Raw genomic sequence first — 15,660 nt, 5'->3', positions numbered from 1 at the left:
TCAAAGCACTGGACCCTGCCCAATGCCCTAGCTCCATAACATAGCATTTTAATTACTCTCATTACTCTCCTATTGTTAATTTACTGAAGCTTTGTTTACTTTCCCTATTGTTATGTATTTGTTTTTGATTGTAAAGTGTCCTTTGGTATTTTGAAAGGCGCTCAAAATAAAATGTATTATTATTATTTATGCATTCTAATATAATATGAAAGAGTTTAGTATAATATGAAAGAATAAAGTTTTTAATTGTCTACTTTCAGCTTTCAGCAAGAATTCTTATAACTGAGTAAAAGGTAATTGTCATGCTGTTTGATAGCAGAGGGACAAAAATAATGGGAAACCAATGCTCATCACAGTAATAGATGCCCATGAAGGTAAAAGGCAGGCAGGCGAGAAGACAAGAAGACAAAAATTGATAAGAGGTCCTACTGTAGGGCTTGATTAGTTAGATAGAAGCTGGTCCAAAAAGTAAAATATTCTTTTCACAATATATATTCACCCAGCAGTAAATTGTGTAAAACAGGGTGTAAAATATGCTTGAACTGCACTCAGTCTGAACTGAGCTCAGCTGGTGGAGCTGAAGTTTAGAAAGGGTCAAGGGTCAAGAAACCAATAGCGGACATTTGGACAAGAGCAAATCACTAAACAATGGTTAATTTAATTGTTCCTTTCGCGTTTCAATTAATGTGTGGATGAAAACAGTTGCAAACAGGATCTGACTGACAAAATGCAACTGAATGTAAAGACTGAGAGCAAAGGCTTTGGGGCCTGAAAATAACTTGTAAGGAAAAGCATTTTTCATCAATATCATTTTGATTAATTATTACATAAAGAATAGGCTAAGTACTCACCTGACCAGGTGTAGGAAAGGTGTAGCCCGTGACTGATCTGGGTTAGGAGCTTGCTCACATTTCTGAGTGCCAGGTCAGCAAGACGATGGCCGAGACTGGGTTGTATATCTGAAAGGCAGGAGAAAGAAAGGATAAAAAAAATAGTTTAAATCAAAATGGAATGGTGTCATGCACAGTAAAGTCTCTAAAACATCGCATTAGGATCATCTACTCATGGGCCGCTGACATTTTTTCCAGGCCCAGGAAAAAGACAGTTGAAAAGGGGCCCCATCCAATACATACAATATTTTGTCCCCTCTCCCTGGGCCCAGGACAACTGATCCCTTTGCTCCCCCTTGACGGCTTCCCTGCATCTACAAAAAGGAATTCAGGAACCTGACCCCTAACTTGGCAGTTTAAGAGTCCATCATTAGCACTACTAACTGCCCAATACTCCATTGCTACACATAAGAGAGAAAGAGGCAGGTCATGGGAGAGGTTGTGAAACACAACAAATGCTTGGCATCATGTCAAGGAAACATCAGGAACATAATCACAATAGTACAATATTTAATGATGATGAAAAGATCCGATGTAGTTTCATTTCCAAAATATTTCAAAGGTCTGAGGATTTGATTCCCTGTTGAGAGAGATAAAAGTCACCACGGTTATAAATCTGCATACATCAAAAGCTTGAACATGATCCAAAGAATTTATTGGGCCAAGGTATTGGAATTGCTGAGTGGCATGCTTGACCACATCATATATTGCATGGAATTTTGGAAGCGCTCCACTCAAACCTAGAGGCTCTGATCCGGATGTAAGCCAAGGAGACTGAACTGCGTTTTACATGGCACCGACTTTAGAAACTGCCATGTAGTCAAATACTTACAATACCATTACTGGTGGTGTCATGAAAATGTAAAGGCTGCATCCCTCCCAATCCTCAAGTTAACAGCTGATGAAACCCATACCCACTTGAAAAAGCTCTATATTACCAAGTTGATTTGCATTTCCCAAACACGAGTATTCTACAAACAACGCATCAACATGTCACTGAAAAATGCAGGCCAAACCAACTATCCAAAGAACCATAATTTAGGTGTGTTGGTTTCTCAGATTTTCCCCCTCTATGATTTCTGACAGCAAGAAGGCGTTATTTTGAATATTTGAAGACAAACATTGCCTTGGTAGAAAAATTATATTCATAAACAAGGAAGAAACCATTCATTCAAAAGACACCCCCCCCACCCCAGGCCTCCTCTTGCTTGTCCTCCTGTATGAACCTTCTCTTAGTAAACTCTTGATATCAATTGAAGTAAACCAATCAGCATGAGAACTGATCTTCATGCAGTATACACCCGTAATTTGACCGTGCAGTAAATTGTTTAGAGCCGTACAGTAAAAAGACACTAAACAAAAGAAGGCAGCCACTCACACGCACGCATGCACGCACGCACGCACACACGCACACACACACACAAACACACATAACATGGAATTCCTGAGTACATGGATAACATGGCGTTTCTGACAGAGGGAAAACAAGCCAGTGAGCAGCCTTTATGTGCATTTATATACTTTTATATACATGACATGCATCTAGATACATATGAACACACATGGAATGGTTAAGTCTCAGCTGGCATTTTAATGGCTAAATAATATTCTATCATGTCACCACTCTGATGAAGACCTTTGCCCAACAGAGATTGGCTTTCAACACGCTCTAAAAATATGAACACATAAACGTTGGGAGGTAGTGGTGTATACTGTCAACTAGGAGATTAACTGTCCCCTTAAACAAACTTTCTTGACACTTGTTTAAACTACTGAAGAGTGATGTTGATTGATGCTTTTAACAGCCCTATAACAACAATGAATATCGGCCAGTTTTGTCAGATTTCTCTCTATCAGATTTCTCTCTGATTTTAATTTCCAATGTCATAATATTAACATGGTTTATTCATTTATCTTTATTTAACAGCAGCATGAGATTTAAAAAAAAAAAAAAAAAATTGTGACATTTCTGACTTTGCATACTATATATTGAGTAAGTGTATGTTCTATGACATAATATTACAACAGAGCAATTTGAACTGCCAACAATCATATTTGCCATTTTTTCTATGAAAGTATATAGTTGTTTTTTGTGTAGTTGCTTTTTCAATTACTTAAGAATACACATGTCCTTAAAGTTATTGATGGCTAAGAGAGGTTGTATTTTTTATATAAATATACATACAAACCCTAATGAGGTAATGAGCATATCTTAAAAATATATTTGGGCATCAAACGAGTTAACATGGAATTGAGTGTTAAATGATGGTGACGTCACAATAATGTGTTTTGAAAAAGTAAAAAAAAAAAACAATCAGTGAGAACATTTTAAAATAGTTCAACTGCAAATAAACTATTCCTTACAGAGATGAAAATGTCTCCAAGGACATGCCCATATTGAGCAGGCTTGATCTGCTGAGTGGCCACAAGGGTCTCTATATAAAACAGTCAGCAGCTGAGGCTGCCCCTAAGACCAACTGCTGCCTTCTACAGGTGAGTGGCATCTTTCAGATAGCTGAGGTGGTAGTTTTTGGGAAAATCGAAGTATTTAATTTTTCGTGGATTATGGATGAGGGGTTGCATGAATCTAAATCAGTTTGTGCATGTTAATATGCTTTAAATACTCTTTGGAAAAACATCAGGAGTAAAAGGATGTTATGTTGTGTATTTCACAGATACAGTTAACATCTCAGTTTCTGTTGGGAGTTGAAAAGGTATGTGTCACAATAGCACTAATAGAAAAGAAGAAAAGAATACATACACACAAAGAATACATACACACAAAATTTGCTGCACGTCCGCATATAAAGTACACACAACCAAGCAGGACTTTGAAATAACTGTAACACTTTACTTAAAGCCAATTCTATAGTGCATTAGGGGCGTATTTGTAATCATTATAATGCGCATCATAATTAGTCACAATGCACTATGGCTACACTCATAATGCTTGATGATGTATTACATCAACAGATAACTGTACATCTAGCTTATAATGTTCTATAATAAATGTAAATAAATTAATAAATGAAACCCTTGTATTTATAATGCATAATCAAGATAAGATAGATGTATAATTATAACTGTTGATATAATACATCATGCAGCATTATGAGTGTAGCCATAATGCATTGTGACTAATTATGATGCACATTATAATTCATTATAAATATGCTCATAATGCACTATAGTAGAATGGGCTTTAAGTAAAGTGCTACCGAAATAACTACTTTCTAATGAGCATATGCTTTGCAAAAGAATATGGAAATTCAACTGTTAACGACTTATGAACAATGAGCTAAGCAAAACTTATTAGAGGAAATGTAAAACAAATGTTGTACAAATTGTGGTTAAGAGGTGTTATCAGCATCTGTAACATATGTTACTAAACATGCTTTCCTCCTAGCCAACCAACTTGCCATCATGGGTGATGGAGATATGGAGTGCTTTGGCTCTGCGGCCATCTACCTCCGCAAGCCAGAGAAAGAGCGTATAGAGGCCCAAACCAGACCCTTTGATGCCAAAACGGCTTTCTTTGTGGTTGACAAAGATGAAGATTATGTGAAAGGCGTTCTGCAGAAAAGAGATGGTGGCAAAGCCACTGTCAAAACTCTGGAGGGTGATAAGAGTAAAGTATGTGATATAATTTTCCAAATATAAAAGACTAACTGTATTTTCCCACCTACGTTGAAAAGTTTTAAATTTCCTATTTTTCCTGACACGTCCCCCAAGAACGATTTGAATGCCCCTGACTAACTGTTATGCAAACAGCATGCCGACTCTTTTTAACTGATATAGGTTTAGAGCAAGAAGGGTCATCTTTTTGTAAACTTGGTTCCTTTTATTTTTTGTATATGACATTTTTATGATGATTCCTTGCAGGAAGTAACGGTGAAAGAGGATGAAATCTTCCCCATGAATCCTCCAAAGTATGACAAAATTGAGGACATGGCCATGATGACCCACCTCCATGAGCCTTCTGTGTTGTACAACCTCAAAGAGCGCTATGCAGCATGGATGATCTATGTAAGATTGAGACTGAAAAAAAAATCTGGTACAAGTTAAAAGACAATAACGCTTGAATTAAATGTTAACCAATAATATTATAATCTGATTATAATGGGCTTTTTTCATTCTTCATCAGACCTACTCTGGGCTGTTCTGCGTCACTGTGAACCCCTACAAGTGGCTCCCAGTGTACGATCAAGTTGTTGTTAATGGATACAGAGGCAAGAAGAGGATTGAGGCTCCACCCCACATCTTCTCCATCTCTGATAACGCCTATCAGTTCATGCTCCAAGGTCAGTATATATGACTTTTCACAATATTTCTAAATGTCCATTATCCATTTACTTGATTTTCTTCTTATACATTGGATGATATGCAAATAAGTTGATTAACTAATTTCACATCCTTATTATTCCAGATCGTGAAAATCAGTCTGTGCTTATTACGTAAGTAATCATTACCAATAGTTTAAGATTATGCACTATGTTTAAGGTAACATAATTGATAATATTAGTGTCGATTGTTTACCCCCAGTGGAGAATCTGGTGCAGGCAAGACTGTAAACACCAAGCGTGTCATCCAGTACTTTGCAACAATTGCAGTTGCTGGAGGAAAGAAAGAACTGCCAGCAGCAGCTGGAAAAATCCAGGTATATAAATCCATACGGTATTGATGCACATATGTTGTGTGCATGCACAGTATGAGTTCACATCATAGTGTACTGAATTTCCACCTTGAGGGCTGCGACCCTTTATCTATATGTAGACCTGCCCACTCACTGTGTGCTCAGACACCTGACGAAGACCTTACAGGTTGAAACTTTGTGCCAACTTTTCACTTATTAAATCCAAAAGGGAGCTTTCCTTTTTTCATCTGAATTTCAACCTTCAGAGTTATCAATGGATTTCAATGCCCTGTAGGGATCACTGGAGGACCAGATCATTGCAGCCAACCCTCTACTTGAGGCCTATGGTAATGCCAAGACTGTGAGGAATGACAACTCCTCCCGCTTTGTAAGTATTTGAAAATGTTGGTGGATAAATAACTGAATTTTCTTAAACAATCTGGGTAACATATTTTCTATCTCTTAAGGGTAAATTCATCAGAATTCATTTTGGCCAAACTGGCAAGCTGGCGTCTGCTGATATCGAGACTTGTAAGACTTGAATTCTAATAAAATATTGAACACAAAATTCAATATTATATAACATTGGAGAAATAAACTACTAACAACACATGTAATACTTTCAAAATTATACATAATAGATCTGCTGGAGAAGTCAAGAGTGACATTCCAGTTGTCTGCTGAGAGGAGCTACCATATCTTCTACCAACTTATGACTGGACACAAGCCCGAGCTGATTGGTAACGCATCATTCTACCTCACATGACTGAAAAAATGCTTCTGCTACCAGGAAAACATAATGTGCACCTCTTATGCATTGTCTGTTTTTTTTTCAGAGGGCCTGCTTATCACCCAAAACCCCTATGATTTCCCTATGATCAGCCAAGGTGAAATCACTGTCAAGAGCATTGATGATGTGGAGGAGTTCATTGCAACTGATGTAAGATATTTAAGTTGGGGAAGCATGAATATAAACCCAAAAAGACGAATGAAAGTAATCCTAATGCATGATTTAGAGAAAATTAAGTCAGAAACAATTCTATTACAAATCTAAAGTCAAAAGGAACACAATTAGATGCTTAATGATTTTGCCGAATTGTTTTTATAATAAGTTAGACAAATACTGCGGTATTGTCTGATGTGTTTGCGTGCATGTTTTTTTGTTGTAGTAAAATTCTGTTTTGCAAATTTGCAAATCCTGTAATTCTATTTTTCTTTTAAAGCTGTTTCGTCTGATACACACAGCAATTAATCATGTATGACTCAGTCCATAGCAAAAACCTTTTCTCTAACATTCTCTCTAACAGACAGCTATTGACATCCTGGGCTTCAATGCTGAGGAGAAAATTGGCATCTACAAACTGACCGGAGCTGTAATGCATCACGGTAACATGCATTTCAAGCAGAAGCAGAGAGAGGAGCAGGCTGAGCCTGATGGAACTGAGGGTGAGGATTGCATGACAGAAAAAGAGTCATAATAAAATCTAATTTACATGTGTTAACAACACAAGACTAAACTCTGAATTCTACTCAGTGGCCGACAAAATCGCCTACCTCATGGGCCTGAACTCTGCTGACATGCTGAAGGCTCTGTGCTACCCAAGAGTGAAGGTTGGAAATGAATTTGTGACCAAAGGGCAAACTGTACCACAGGTTAGTATGTATTTAAAATATACATGAGAGAGATACTACTCTTTCAAATCTTGCCATCATGAAAAAAGAAATCCTCATCATTTTTTAAACCCTTTTCAATAGGTGAACAATTCGGTTTCAGCTCTTTGCAAGTCTGTATACGAGAAGATGTTCTTGTGGATGGTCATCCGTATCAATGAGATGTTGGACACCAAACAGCAAAGACAGTTCTTCATCGGTGTACTGGACATTGCTGGTTTTGAGATCTTTGATGTGTGTGTATTTCTATTTATTGCAGTAATAAAATGATTTTTCATTTGTTTTGTGGTAGACTAATTGTTTACATACTGATGTTTGTACAACAGTACAACAGCTTGGAACAGCTGTGTATCAACTTCACCAACGAGAAACTGCAACAGTTCTTCAATCACACCATGTTCGTGCTTGAGCAAGAGGAGTACAAGAAAGACGGTATTGTGTGGGAATTCATTGACTTTGGTATGGATTTGGCTGCCTGCATTGAGCTCATTGAGAAGGTAATGTATATGTGACAGGAAAAATGGTTCAACTTTTTTACCAAGTGTTGTACTAAAATGTAACATAGCTTTCTATAACAGCCACTAGGCATCTTCTCCATCCTTGAAGAGGAGTGCATGTTCCCCAAGGCCTCAGACACTACCTTCAAGGGCAAGTTGTATGATCAGCATCTTGGCAAAACGAAGTGCTTTGAGAAACCCAAACCAGCAAAGGGTAAGGCAGAGGCACACTTCTCCCTGGTGCACTATGCTGGCACTGTAGACTACAACATTACCGGATGGCTGGACAAGAACAAGGACCCATTGAATGACTCCGTTGTGCAGCTGTACCAGAAGTCTGCAATGAAATTGCTGGCCTTCCTCTATGCATCCCATGCTGGTGCTGAGGGTATGGACAAAATATTAACTTACCAAATTATTGTATATCCTACTGGCACAGTATAGTGCAAAGTTTTGGTTGTATGCTATGTCAGTGGCACAGCTGATGGTCAATTTCTGCACACTATTCTATTTCAGAGGCTGCTGGTGGTGGTGGCAAAAAAGGTGGCAAGAAGAAGGGTGGCTCCTTCCAGACGGTGTCTGCTCTTTTCAGGGTAACTAATTCTTTTTTTTCTGCAGGCATTGATTCATTTTTAGATACCTAAAGGCAAGTTGTCAACTGTCCTCAAAATCTCTTCCTTATTGTCTCAATCAACAGGAGAATTTGGGCAAGCTGATGACCAATCTGAGGAGCACCCATCCTCACTTTGTGCGCTGCTTGATTCCAAATGAGTCAAAGACTCCTGGTAAGCTTATAATGTCTGGTAAGCTAACAACTTTTTGGATGTGTAATGAATTGAAATGTATACTATTTGGTTTCTGTGCAGGTTTGATGGAGAACTTCTTGGTGCTTCACCAACTGAGATGTAATGGTGTGCTGGAGGGTATCAGAATCTGCAGAAAGGGCTTCCCTAGCAGAATCATTTATGCTGACTTCAAGCAGAGGTAATTGAAAAAAATATATTTCTGCAATATAGTGTCCTCCCCTCATGGTGCAATGATCCTGGTCTCTCCATGTTTTTGATTTGTTGTGATTTACACAAAGGTAGACCCACAGCAGGTAATAATGCACCTACTGATATAGCTGTCTCTTCAGTTTTTTTCAACATGTTAGGTTCCAAAGTCTTTCTGTATTACCCATGTCGAGCAAAACTGACATAATGTGATGAATCCACAAAAATAAAAGTAAAAACTAAAAATACACCTAGTATATAACTGAAATGTATGATTTTGAGGTGATGTTCTGTGAAAATAATCACATGTCACGGTATATGATATATGATATAATGTGATATAATCATTTGAGACTAGATAATCATCTATTTCGCAGGGACTAAAACACAAAATAATGTGTCTTTGTGGCACTCATTGTGTTAAAACATTTCAGATACAAAGTGCTGAATGCCAGTGTCATTCCTGAGGGACAGTTCATTGACAACAAGAAGGCTTCTGAGAAGCTCTTGGGTTCCATTGATGTGGACCACACTCAGTACATGTTTGGCCATACCAAGGTAAATGGCTAAGAATGTCACGGCACAAGACATTACCTTTTAAACAATGCAAATGCAAATTAAATCTATGCTAAATTATAAAAATATTTTAGGTGTTCTTCAAAGCTGGGCTGTTGGGTGTCCTTGAGGAGATGAGAGACGAGAAGTTGGCAGCTCTGGTCACAATGACTCAGGCGCTCTGCCGTGCTTACCTGATGAGGAGGGAGTTTGTCAAGATGATGGAAAGGAGGTGATTTTAGGATAATATACTTAAGATCTTCATCAAAATTGTTGTGCTTACACACTAGTCAAATAAAAAACAATGGTCCATCTCTTCCCAAACAGAGAATCTATCTACACCATCCAGTACAATATCCGCTCATTCATGAATGTGAAAACCTGGCCATGGATGAAGGTGTACTTCAAGATCAAGCCACTGCTGAAGAGTGCTGAAACTGAAAAGGAACTTGCAAATATGAAAGAGAACTATGACAAAATGAAGACCGACCTGGAGGCTGCCCTTTCAAAGAAGAAGGAATTAGAGGAGAAGATGGTTTCCCTGCTCCAAGAGAAGAATGACCTGCAATTAGCCGTAGCATCTGTGAGTTCTTTCTTATGAATTTTATTTATATGCAATTAGCCGTAGCAGCGGTGAGTCATATCTTAATGGTTTTACAAAGTTTGTTATCATTGTAAAATCTATGTTTATTTCAATTGAACACTGACAACTATTTAATGGGACAGCAAATCAAAATGTAAACCAAACCTCCAGAAAAAAATGCAGTATAAAAAAAGATTAACTATTTTTCCACACCAGGAAACTGAGTGCCTCTCAGATGCTGAAGAGAGATGTGAGGGACTTATTAAAAGCAAAATCCAGCTGGAAGCCAAACTCAAAGAGACGACCGAGAGGCTGGAAGATGAGGAGGAGATCAATGCTGAGCTCACTGCCAAGAAGAGGAAACTGGAGGATGAGTGCTCTGAGCTGAAGAAGGACATTGATGACTTGGAGCTTACTTTGGCCAAAGTGGAGAAGGAGAAACATGCCACAGAAAACAAGGTTATTTTGTTTACTACAATATGTTTTCATCACAGGAGTACTAAAAGATGAGCATTTTTAAAAGTTTAAACCCATATTAACATCAAATTGCTGTTAGGTTAAAAACCTGACAGAGGAGATGGCCTCTCAGGATGAGAGTATTGGCAAGTTGACCAAGGAGAAGAAAGCCCTCCAAGAGGCACATCAGCAAACTCTGGATGATCTCCAGGCAGAGGAAGACAAAGTCAACACTCTGACAAAATCAAAGACCAAACTTGAACAACAAGTCGATGATGTAAGTAACGTACTACGGTAGAAATGTACATCATAATGTGAAGAGCAAGAGCAATCAATGAGAACTGAAATGAGAAGAACGTCCAAAAGCTGAATTATTTAGAAATAAAAATAACCTCAAATGTAACTCAACATTTAAATGGTAATAATAAAATGTCAATTTTACAAAAGTTGGAGGGATCATTGGAGCAAGAGAAGAAACTTCGCATGGACCTTGAAAGAGCCAAGAGGAAGCTTGAGGGTGACCTCAAACTTGGTCAAGAATCGATTATGGACCTGGAGAATGACAAACAACAGTCTGAGGAGAAAATCAAAAAGTATGGCATGAAACAAAACCATACAAAAATAGTAAATACTTGGTAGCATTAAGATCTAACATTTATTCATTTTTTCTATATAGGAAGGACTTTGAGATAAGTCAGCTTCTCAGCAAGATTGAAGATGAGCAATCACTTGGAGCTCAGCTTCAAAAGAAGATTAAAGAACTTCAGGTAATTTATGATTGGAGTAATGCTCCTTCTGTTAGAACTAACATATATATATATATATATATATATATATATATATATATATATATATATATATATATATATATATATATATATATATATATATATATATATATATTTTTTATTATTATTATTATTTTTTTATCAGGCCCGCATTGAGGAACTGGAAGAGGAGATTGAAGCTGAGCGTGCTGCTCGGGCTAAAATTGAGAAGCAAAGAGCTGATCTCTCCAGGGAACTTGAGGAGATCAGTGAGAGGCTTGAGGAGGCTGGTGGGGCCACTGCTGCTCAAATTGAGATGAACAAGAAACGTGAAGCGGAGTTCCAGAAGCTGCGTCGTGATCTTGAAGAGTCTACCCTGCAGCATGAAGCTACCGCCTCTGCCCTTCGTAAGAAGCAGGCTGACAGTGTAGCTGAACTGGGAGAGCAGATTGACAACCTTCAGAGAGTCAAACAGAAGCTGGAGAAGGAGAAAAGTGAATACAAAATGGAGATAGATGACCTGTCAAGTAATATGGAGGCTGTGGCTAAAGCAAAGGTATTACTTTTACGTGAAGAGTATTTGTTGTTGTTTTCTGCAGCCAAAAATAAAAACATAATTAATCTAGTTTATTTTCAGGCAAATCTGGAAAAGATGTGCCGCACCCTTGAGGACCAAATGGGTGAGATTAAAGCAAAGGCCGATGAAAATGTGCGTCAGCTTAATGACGTTAGTGCCCAGAGAGCAAGGCTTCAGACTGAAAATGGTAAGTGAAAAACTGTAGAAATAAATGAATCAATTAATAACTTCCACCAAAGAATGAGAGTTGTGGTAAAATCCCCAACATTTTTTTTTAAATTGTGCAGCCCTGTTTGCCTCTGTATTCATCTATAAATCTGTAGCTTCTTAGGGTTAGCTAATATGAATGGATGAAAAAGCATGTCATTTAATGGCCCAAAGGTGAATTTGGTCGACAAATTGAGGAGAAAGAAGGTCTCGTCTCTCAGCTGACCAGAGGCAAACAAGCCTACACCCAGCAGATTGACGAGCTGAAGAGGCAGGTTGAGGAGGAGGTGAAGGTAAGTTTGGTTTTCATTACGGAGAAGTTTATGAAAAGTACATTGTACGCTGTAATTTGTACAGTGCTTTAACATAACTATACTATATACAACTATTTTTAATCATTTTGTGAAGGCCAAGAATGCTCTGGCTCATGCTGTCCAATCAGCTCGTCATGACTGTGACCTGCTCAGAGAGCAGTTTGAGGAGGAGCAGGAGGCCAAGGCTGAGCTGCAGCGTGGAATGTCCAAGGCCAACAGTGAGGTGGCTCAGTGGAGGTCCAAATATGAGACTGATGCTATACAACGCACTGAGGAACTGGAGGAGTCCAAGTTAGATATGATTTTAATACCAATATCAAAGCTTTTCTTCCGCTAATCATTCTATGAATATAACAAAATGCTAAATGATCTTCCTTATAGGAAAAAGCTGGCACAGCGTCTCCAGGATGCTGAGGAATCAATTGAGGCTGTCAACTCCAAATGTGCCTCCCTGGAGAAGACCAAACAGAGACTCCAGGGTGAGGTGGAGGACCTCATGATTGATGTGGAGAGAGCAAATGCACTGGCTGCAAACCTTGATAAGAAGCAAAGGAACTTTGACAAGGTCTTAGAAATGCTTTTTAAGGCTTCACTTAGCACTGTTTTTGTAATGTCACAGCCTGTTGAAAATACACTTTCATTATACGTATCTCCTCAGGTCCTGGCAGAATGGAAGCAGAAGTTTGAGGAGGGTCAGGCTGAGCTGGAAGGTGCCCAGAAAGAGGCTCGCTCTCTCAGTACTGAGCTTTTCAAGATGAAGAACTCATATGAAGAGGCTCTGGATCAGCTGGAGACCCTGAAGAGGGAGAACAAAAACTTGCAGCGTATGCCAATATTCTCTTCCAGATATTATTGTATCATATATAAACAAAAGCATTCCAGCAATTGATATTACCACTACTTTTTACAGAGGAAATCTCTGACCTTACCGAGCAACTTGGTGAAACTGGTAAGAGCATTCATGAGCTGGAGAAGGCTAAGAAGACAGTGGAGACTGAGAAATCAGAAATCCAAACTGCACTGGAAGAGGCAGAGGTACGATTGAAACAGTTACCTCATATGGATCTTCAATTGCCTTAATGTGCTCAAATACGATTTTTTTTTTTTTTCAAATTAGGGTACACTTGAGCATGAGGAGTCCAAGATTCTTCGTGTTCAGTTGGAGCTTAACCAGGTGAAAGGTGAGGTTGACAGGAAGTTGGCAGAGAAGGATGAGGAGATGGAACAGATCAAGAGGAACAGCCAGAGGGTGATTGATACCATGCAAAGCACTCTAGACTCTGAGGTCAGGAGCAGAAATGATGCCCTGAGAGTCAAGAAGAAGATGGAGGGAGACTTAAATGAGCTGGAAGTTCAGCTCAGTCATGCCAACCGTCAGGCAGCTGAATCTCTGAAGCAGCTAAGGACTGTCCAAGGACAACTCAAGGTATATGTTCAATATAGAATCTCATATAATGTGGCCCCAAGTAAAGAGAGTTAGCATCACCTTACCCATGAGAGGTACACTGTAGACAGCTCAGGTTCTTAAAGCCGGTGAATCCAAGCATCTCGTTTTGGTAGTTCATTAGGAGAGGGAATAGGTCCGGTTCAGGAATCGACTTTCACGCACCGGTATCCACTGACTAAATCCATTGGGAAGAGATGAGACACTCACTCTCTCTCTCAGCCAGAGGCCTTCCGGTGATCATCACCTTCCCCTTCTCATGACCACTTCCTCATTTATACGAGCGGCTGGCCACCAATGCTCTTTCCCTCACCTAGGGCGGAGTGAGATGAGTCATGTGGTCGTGTTGAGTCCAATCTAAGTGTACTGCCTCTCCTTGACTTCTCCCATCGTAACATAGTAAATACTGTACTCACAAAAAGATAACACACGATAAGATCACACCAGATCCAAAACATGTGAATGGGTAACATACCTTTTCGAAATGAACAACAAACATCATTACACCTGGACCTTGTAATTACTATTAACTACACAGGATGCCCAACTGCACCTTGATGATGCTGTCAGGGGACAAGAAGACATGAAGGAGCAGGTTGCCATGGTAGAGCGCAGGAATGGCCTCATGGTGTCTGAGATTGAGGAGCTGAGATCTGCTCTGGAGCAGACAGAGAGAGGCCGCAAAGTGGCTGAGCAGGAACTAGTGGATGCCAGTGAGCGTGTTGGACTGCTGCATTCACAGGTCAGTGAGAATACATATTGGTTGTTCTAAAGGTATTGAATATAATATGAAGTTTGTATTTCAATATAATGAAGTAATTAGTATTTATCTCATTTAGAATACTAGTCTCATCAACACCAAGAAGAAGCTGGAGGCTGACCTTGTCCAGGTTCAGAGTGAGGTTGATGACACTGTTCAAGAGGCCAGAAATGCAGAAGACAAGGCCAAGAAGGCCATCACTGATGTGAGAAACAGTTGATTACATATATGATGTGTAATAAACCTTTGCTATATATCTTTGGAGGACATAGACAACAATCCTAACACAAGAAGAAGTAAATCTTCTTTTTTATCTACAGGCTGCCATGATGGCTGAGGAACTAAAGAAAGAACAGGATACCTGTGCTCATCTGGAGAGGATGAAAAAGAACCTGGAGGTCACTGTGAAGGACCTGCAGCATCGCCTGGATGAGGCTGAGAACCTGGCTATGAAGGGTGGAAAGAAGCAACTCCAGAAACTAGAGTCCAGGGTATTTTGAAAGATGTTTAAATGTACTTATGTTTCTTGATGAGTGCAGGACCTCTGTACCAAGTACAGTACATGCTATTGTTGCTACAGGTGCGTGAGCTGGAAGGTGAAGTTGAGGCTGAACAGAGGCGTGGAGCTGATGCCATTAAAGGTGTCCGCAAATATGAGCGGAGAGTCAAGGAACTCACCTACCAGGTAATTAAATGAAACTTGTGCACAGATTGCATGCATGAATGTAAGACATTATCAATGGATTACTTTTCTTATCACTGACATTTTGCAGACTGAAGAAGACAAGAAGAATGTCACCAGACTGCAGGATCTGGTGGACAAACTTCAGATGAAAGTCAAAGCCTACAAGAGACAAGCTGAGGAAGCTGTGAGTAAACTCAAACTGATCAAAAGAAAATGTAATTGAATCTTGAAGAACTATGCTGAGACTCACTATGAAAATATCTCACTGTTTACAGGAGGAACAGGCCAACACTCACCTGTCCAAATTCAGGAAGGTGCAGCATGAGCTTGAGGAGGCTCAGGAGCGTGCAGACATTGCTGAGTCCCAGGTCAACAAGCTGAGGGCCAAGAGCCGCGATGCTGGCAAGGTATTAACAACTAGAGGGAAAAACATATTGTACAATGTTATTCCAGTTAACGCACATTGACAAGAAATACACACAATTTTGAATTATTTTCACATATTATTGTATTGCAACACATTGACTGACCGATATTATTGTTATGTGTTTCAGGGAAAAGATGCAGAGTGACCGGTGACAGTTTAACATCTGAGGATTCATATAATATGATATCCTAAAGCAATTTAA

The 15,660-nt window shown here is 39.2% G+C and overlaps 1 protein-coding gene across 1 annotated transcript; it reads left to right on the top strand.

Annotated features, from left to right (window-relative positions):
• The first annotated feature begins 3,901 nt into the window (after window positions 1-3,901).
• Window positions 3,902-15,610, top strand: LOC134463467 (myosin heavy chain, fast skeletal muscle-like). The gene is made up of 38 exons (XM_063216663.1): window positions 3,902-4,523; window positions 4,773-4,916; window positions 5,035-5,191; window positions 5,317-5,344; window positions 5,433-5,547; window positions 5,819-5,911; window positions 5,991-6,054; window positions 6,165-6,263; window positions 6,360-6,463; window positions 6,831-6,969; window positions 7,058-7,176; window positions 7,279-7,428; window positions 7,521-7,691; window positions 7,773-8,079; window positions 8,208-8,284; window positions 8,389-8,675; window positions 9,118-9,241; window positions 9,334-9,470; window positions 9,566-9,821; window positions 10,038-10,280; window positions 10,378-10,554; window positions 10,725-10,870; window positions 10,954-11,044; window positions 11,211-11,600; window positions 11,682-11,808; window positions 12,003-12,121; window positions 12,237-12,433; window positions 12,524-12,707; window positions 12,801-12,966; window positions 13,053-13,177; window positions 13,260-13,568; window positions 14,125-14,328; window positions 14,426-14,551; window positions 14,667-14,837; window positions 14,927-15,031; window positions 15,120-15,215; window positions 15,307-15,467; window positions 15,586-15,610. The coding sequence occupies exons 1-38, from the start codon at window positions 4,314-4,316 to the stop codon at window positions 15,608-15,610; spliced, it is 5,943 nt and encodes a 1,980-aa protein (XP_063072733.1). The 5' UTR covers window positions 3,902-4,313.
• Window positions 15,611-15,660: the final 50 nt, after the last annotated feature.

This window comes from Engraulis encrasicolus, chromosome 14 (genome assembly GCF_034702125.1).
Source record: "Engraulis encrasicolus isolate BLACKSEA-1 chromosome 14, IST_EnEncr_1.0, whole genome shotgun sequence".
Classification (NCBI taxonomy): Eukaryota; Metazoa; Chordata; class Actinopteri; order Clupeiformes; family Engraulidae; genus Engraulis; species Engraulis encrasicolus.
This window is presented reverse-complemented; position numbering and strand designations above follow the sequence as displayed.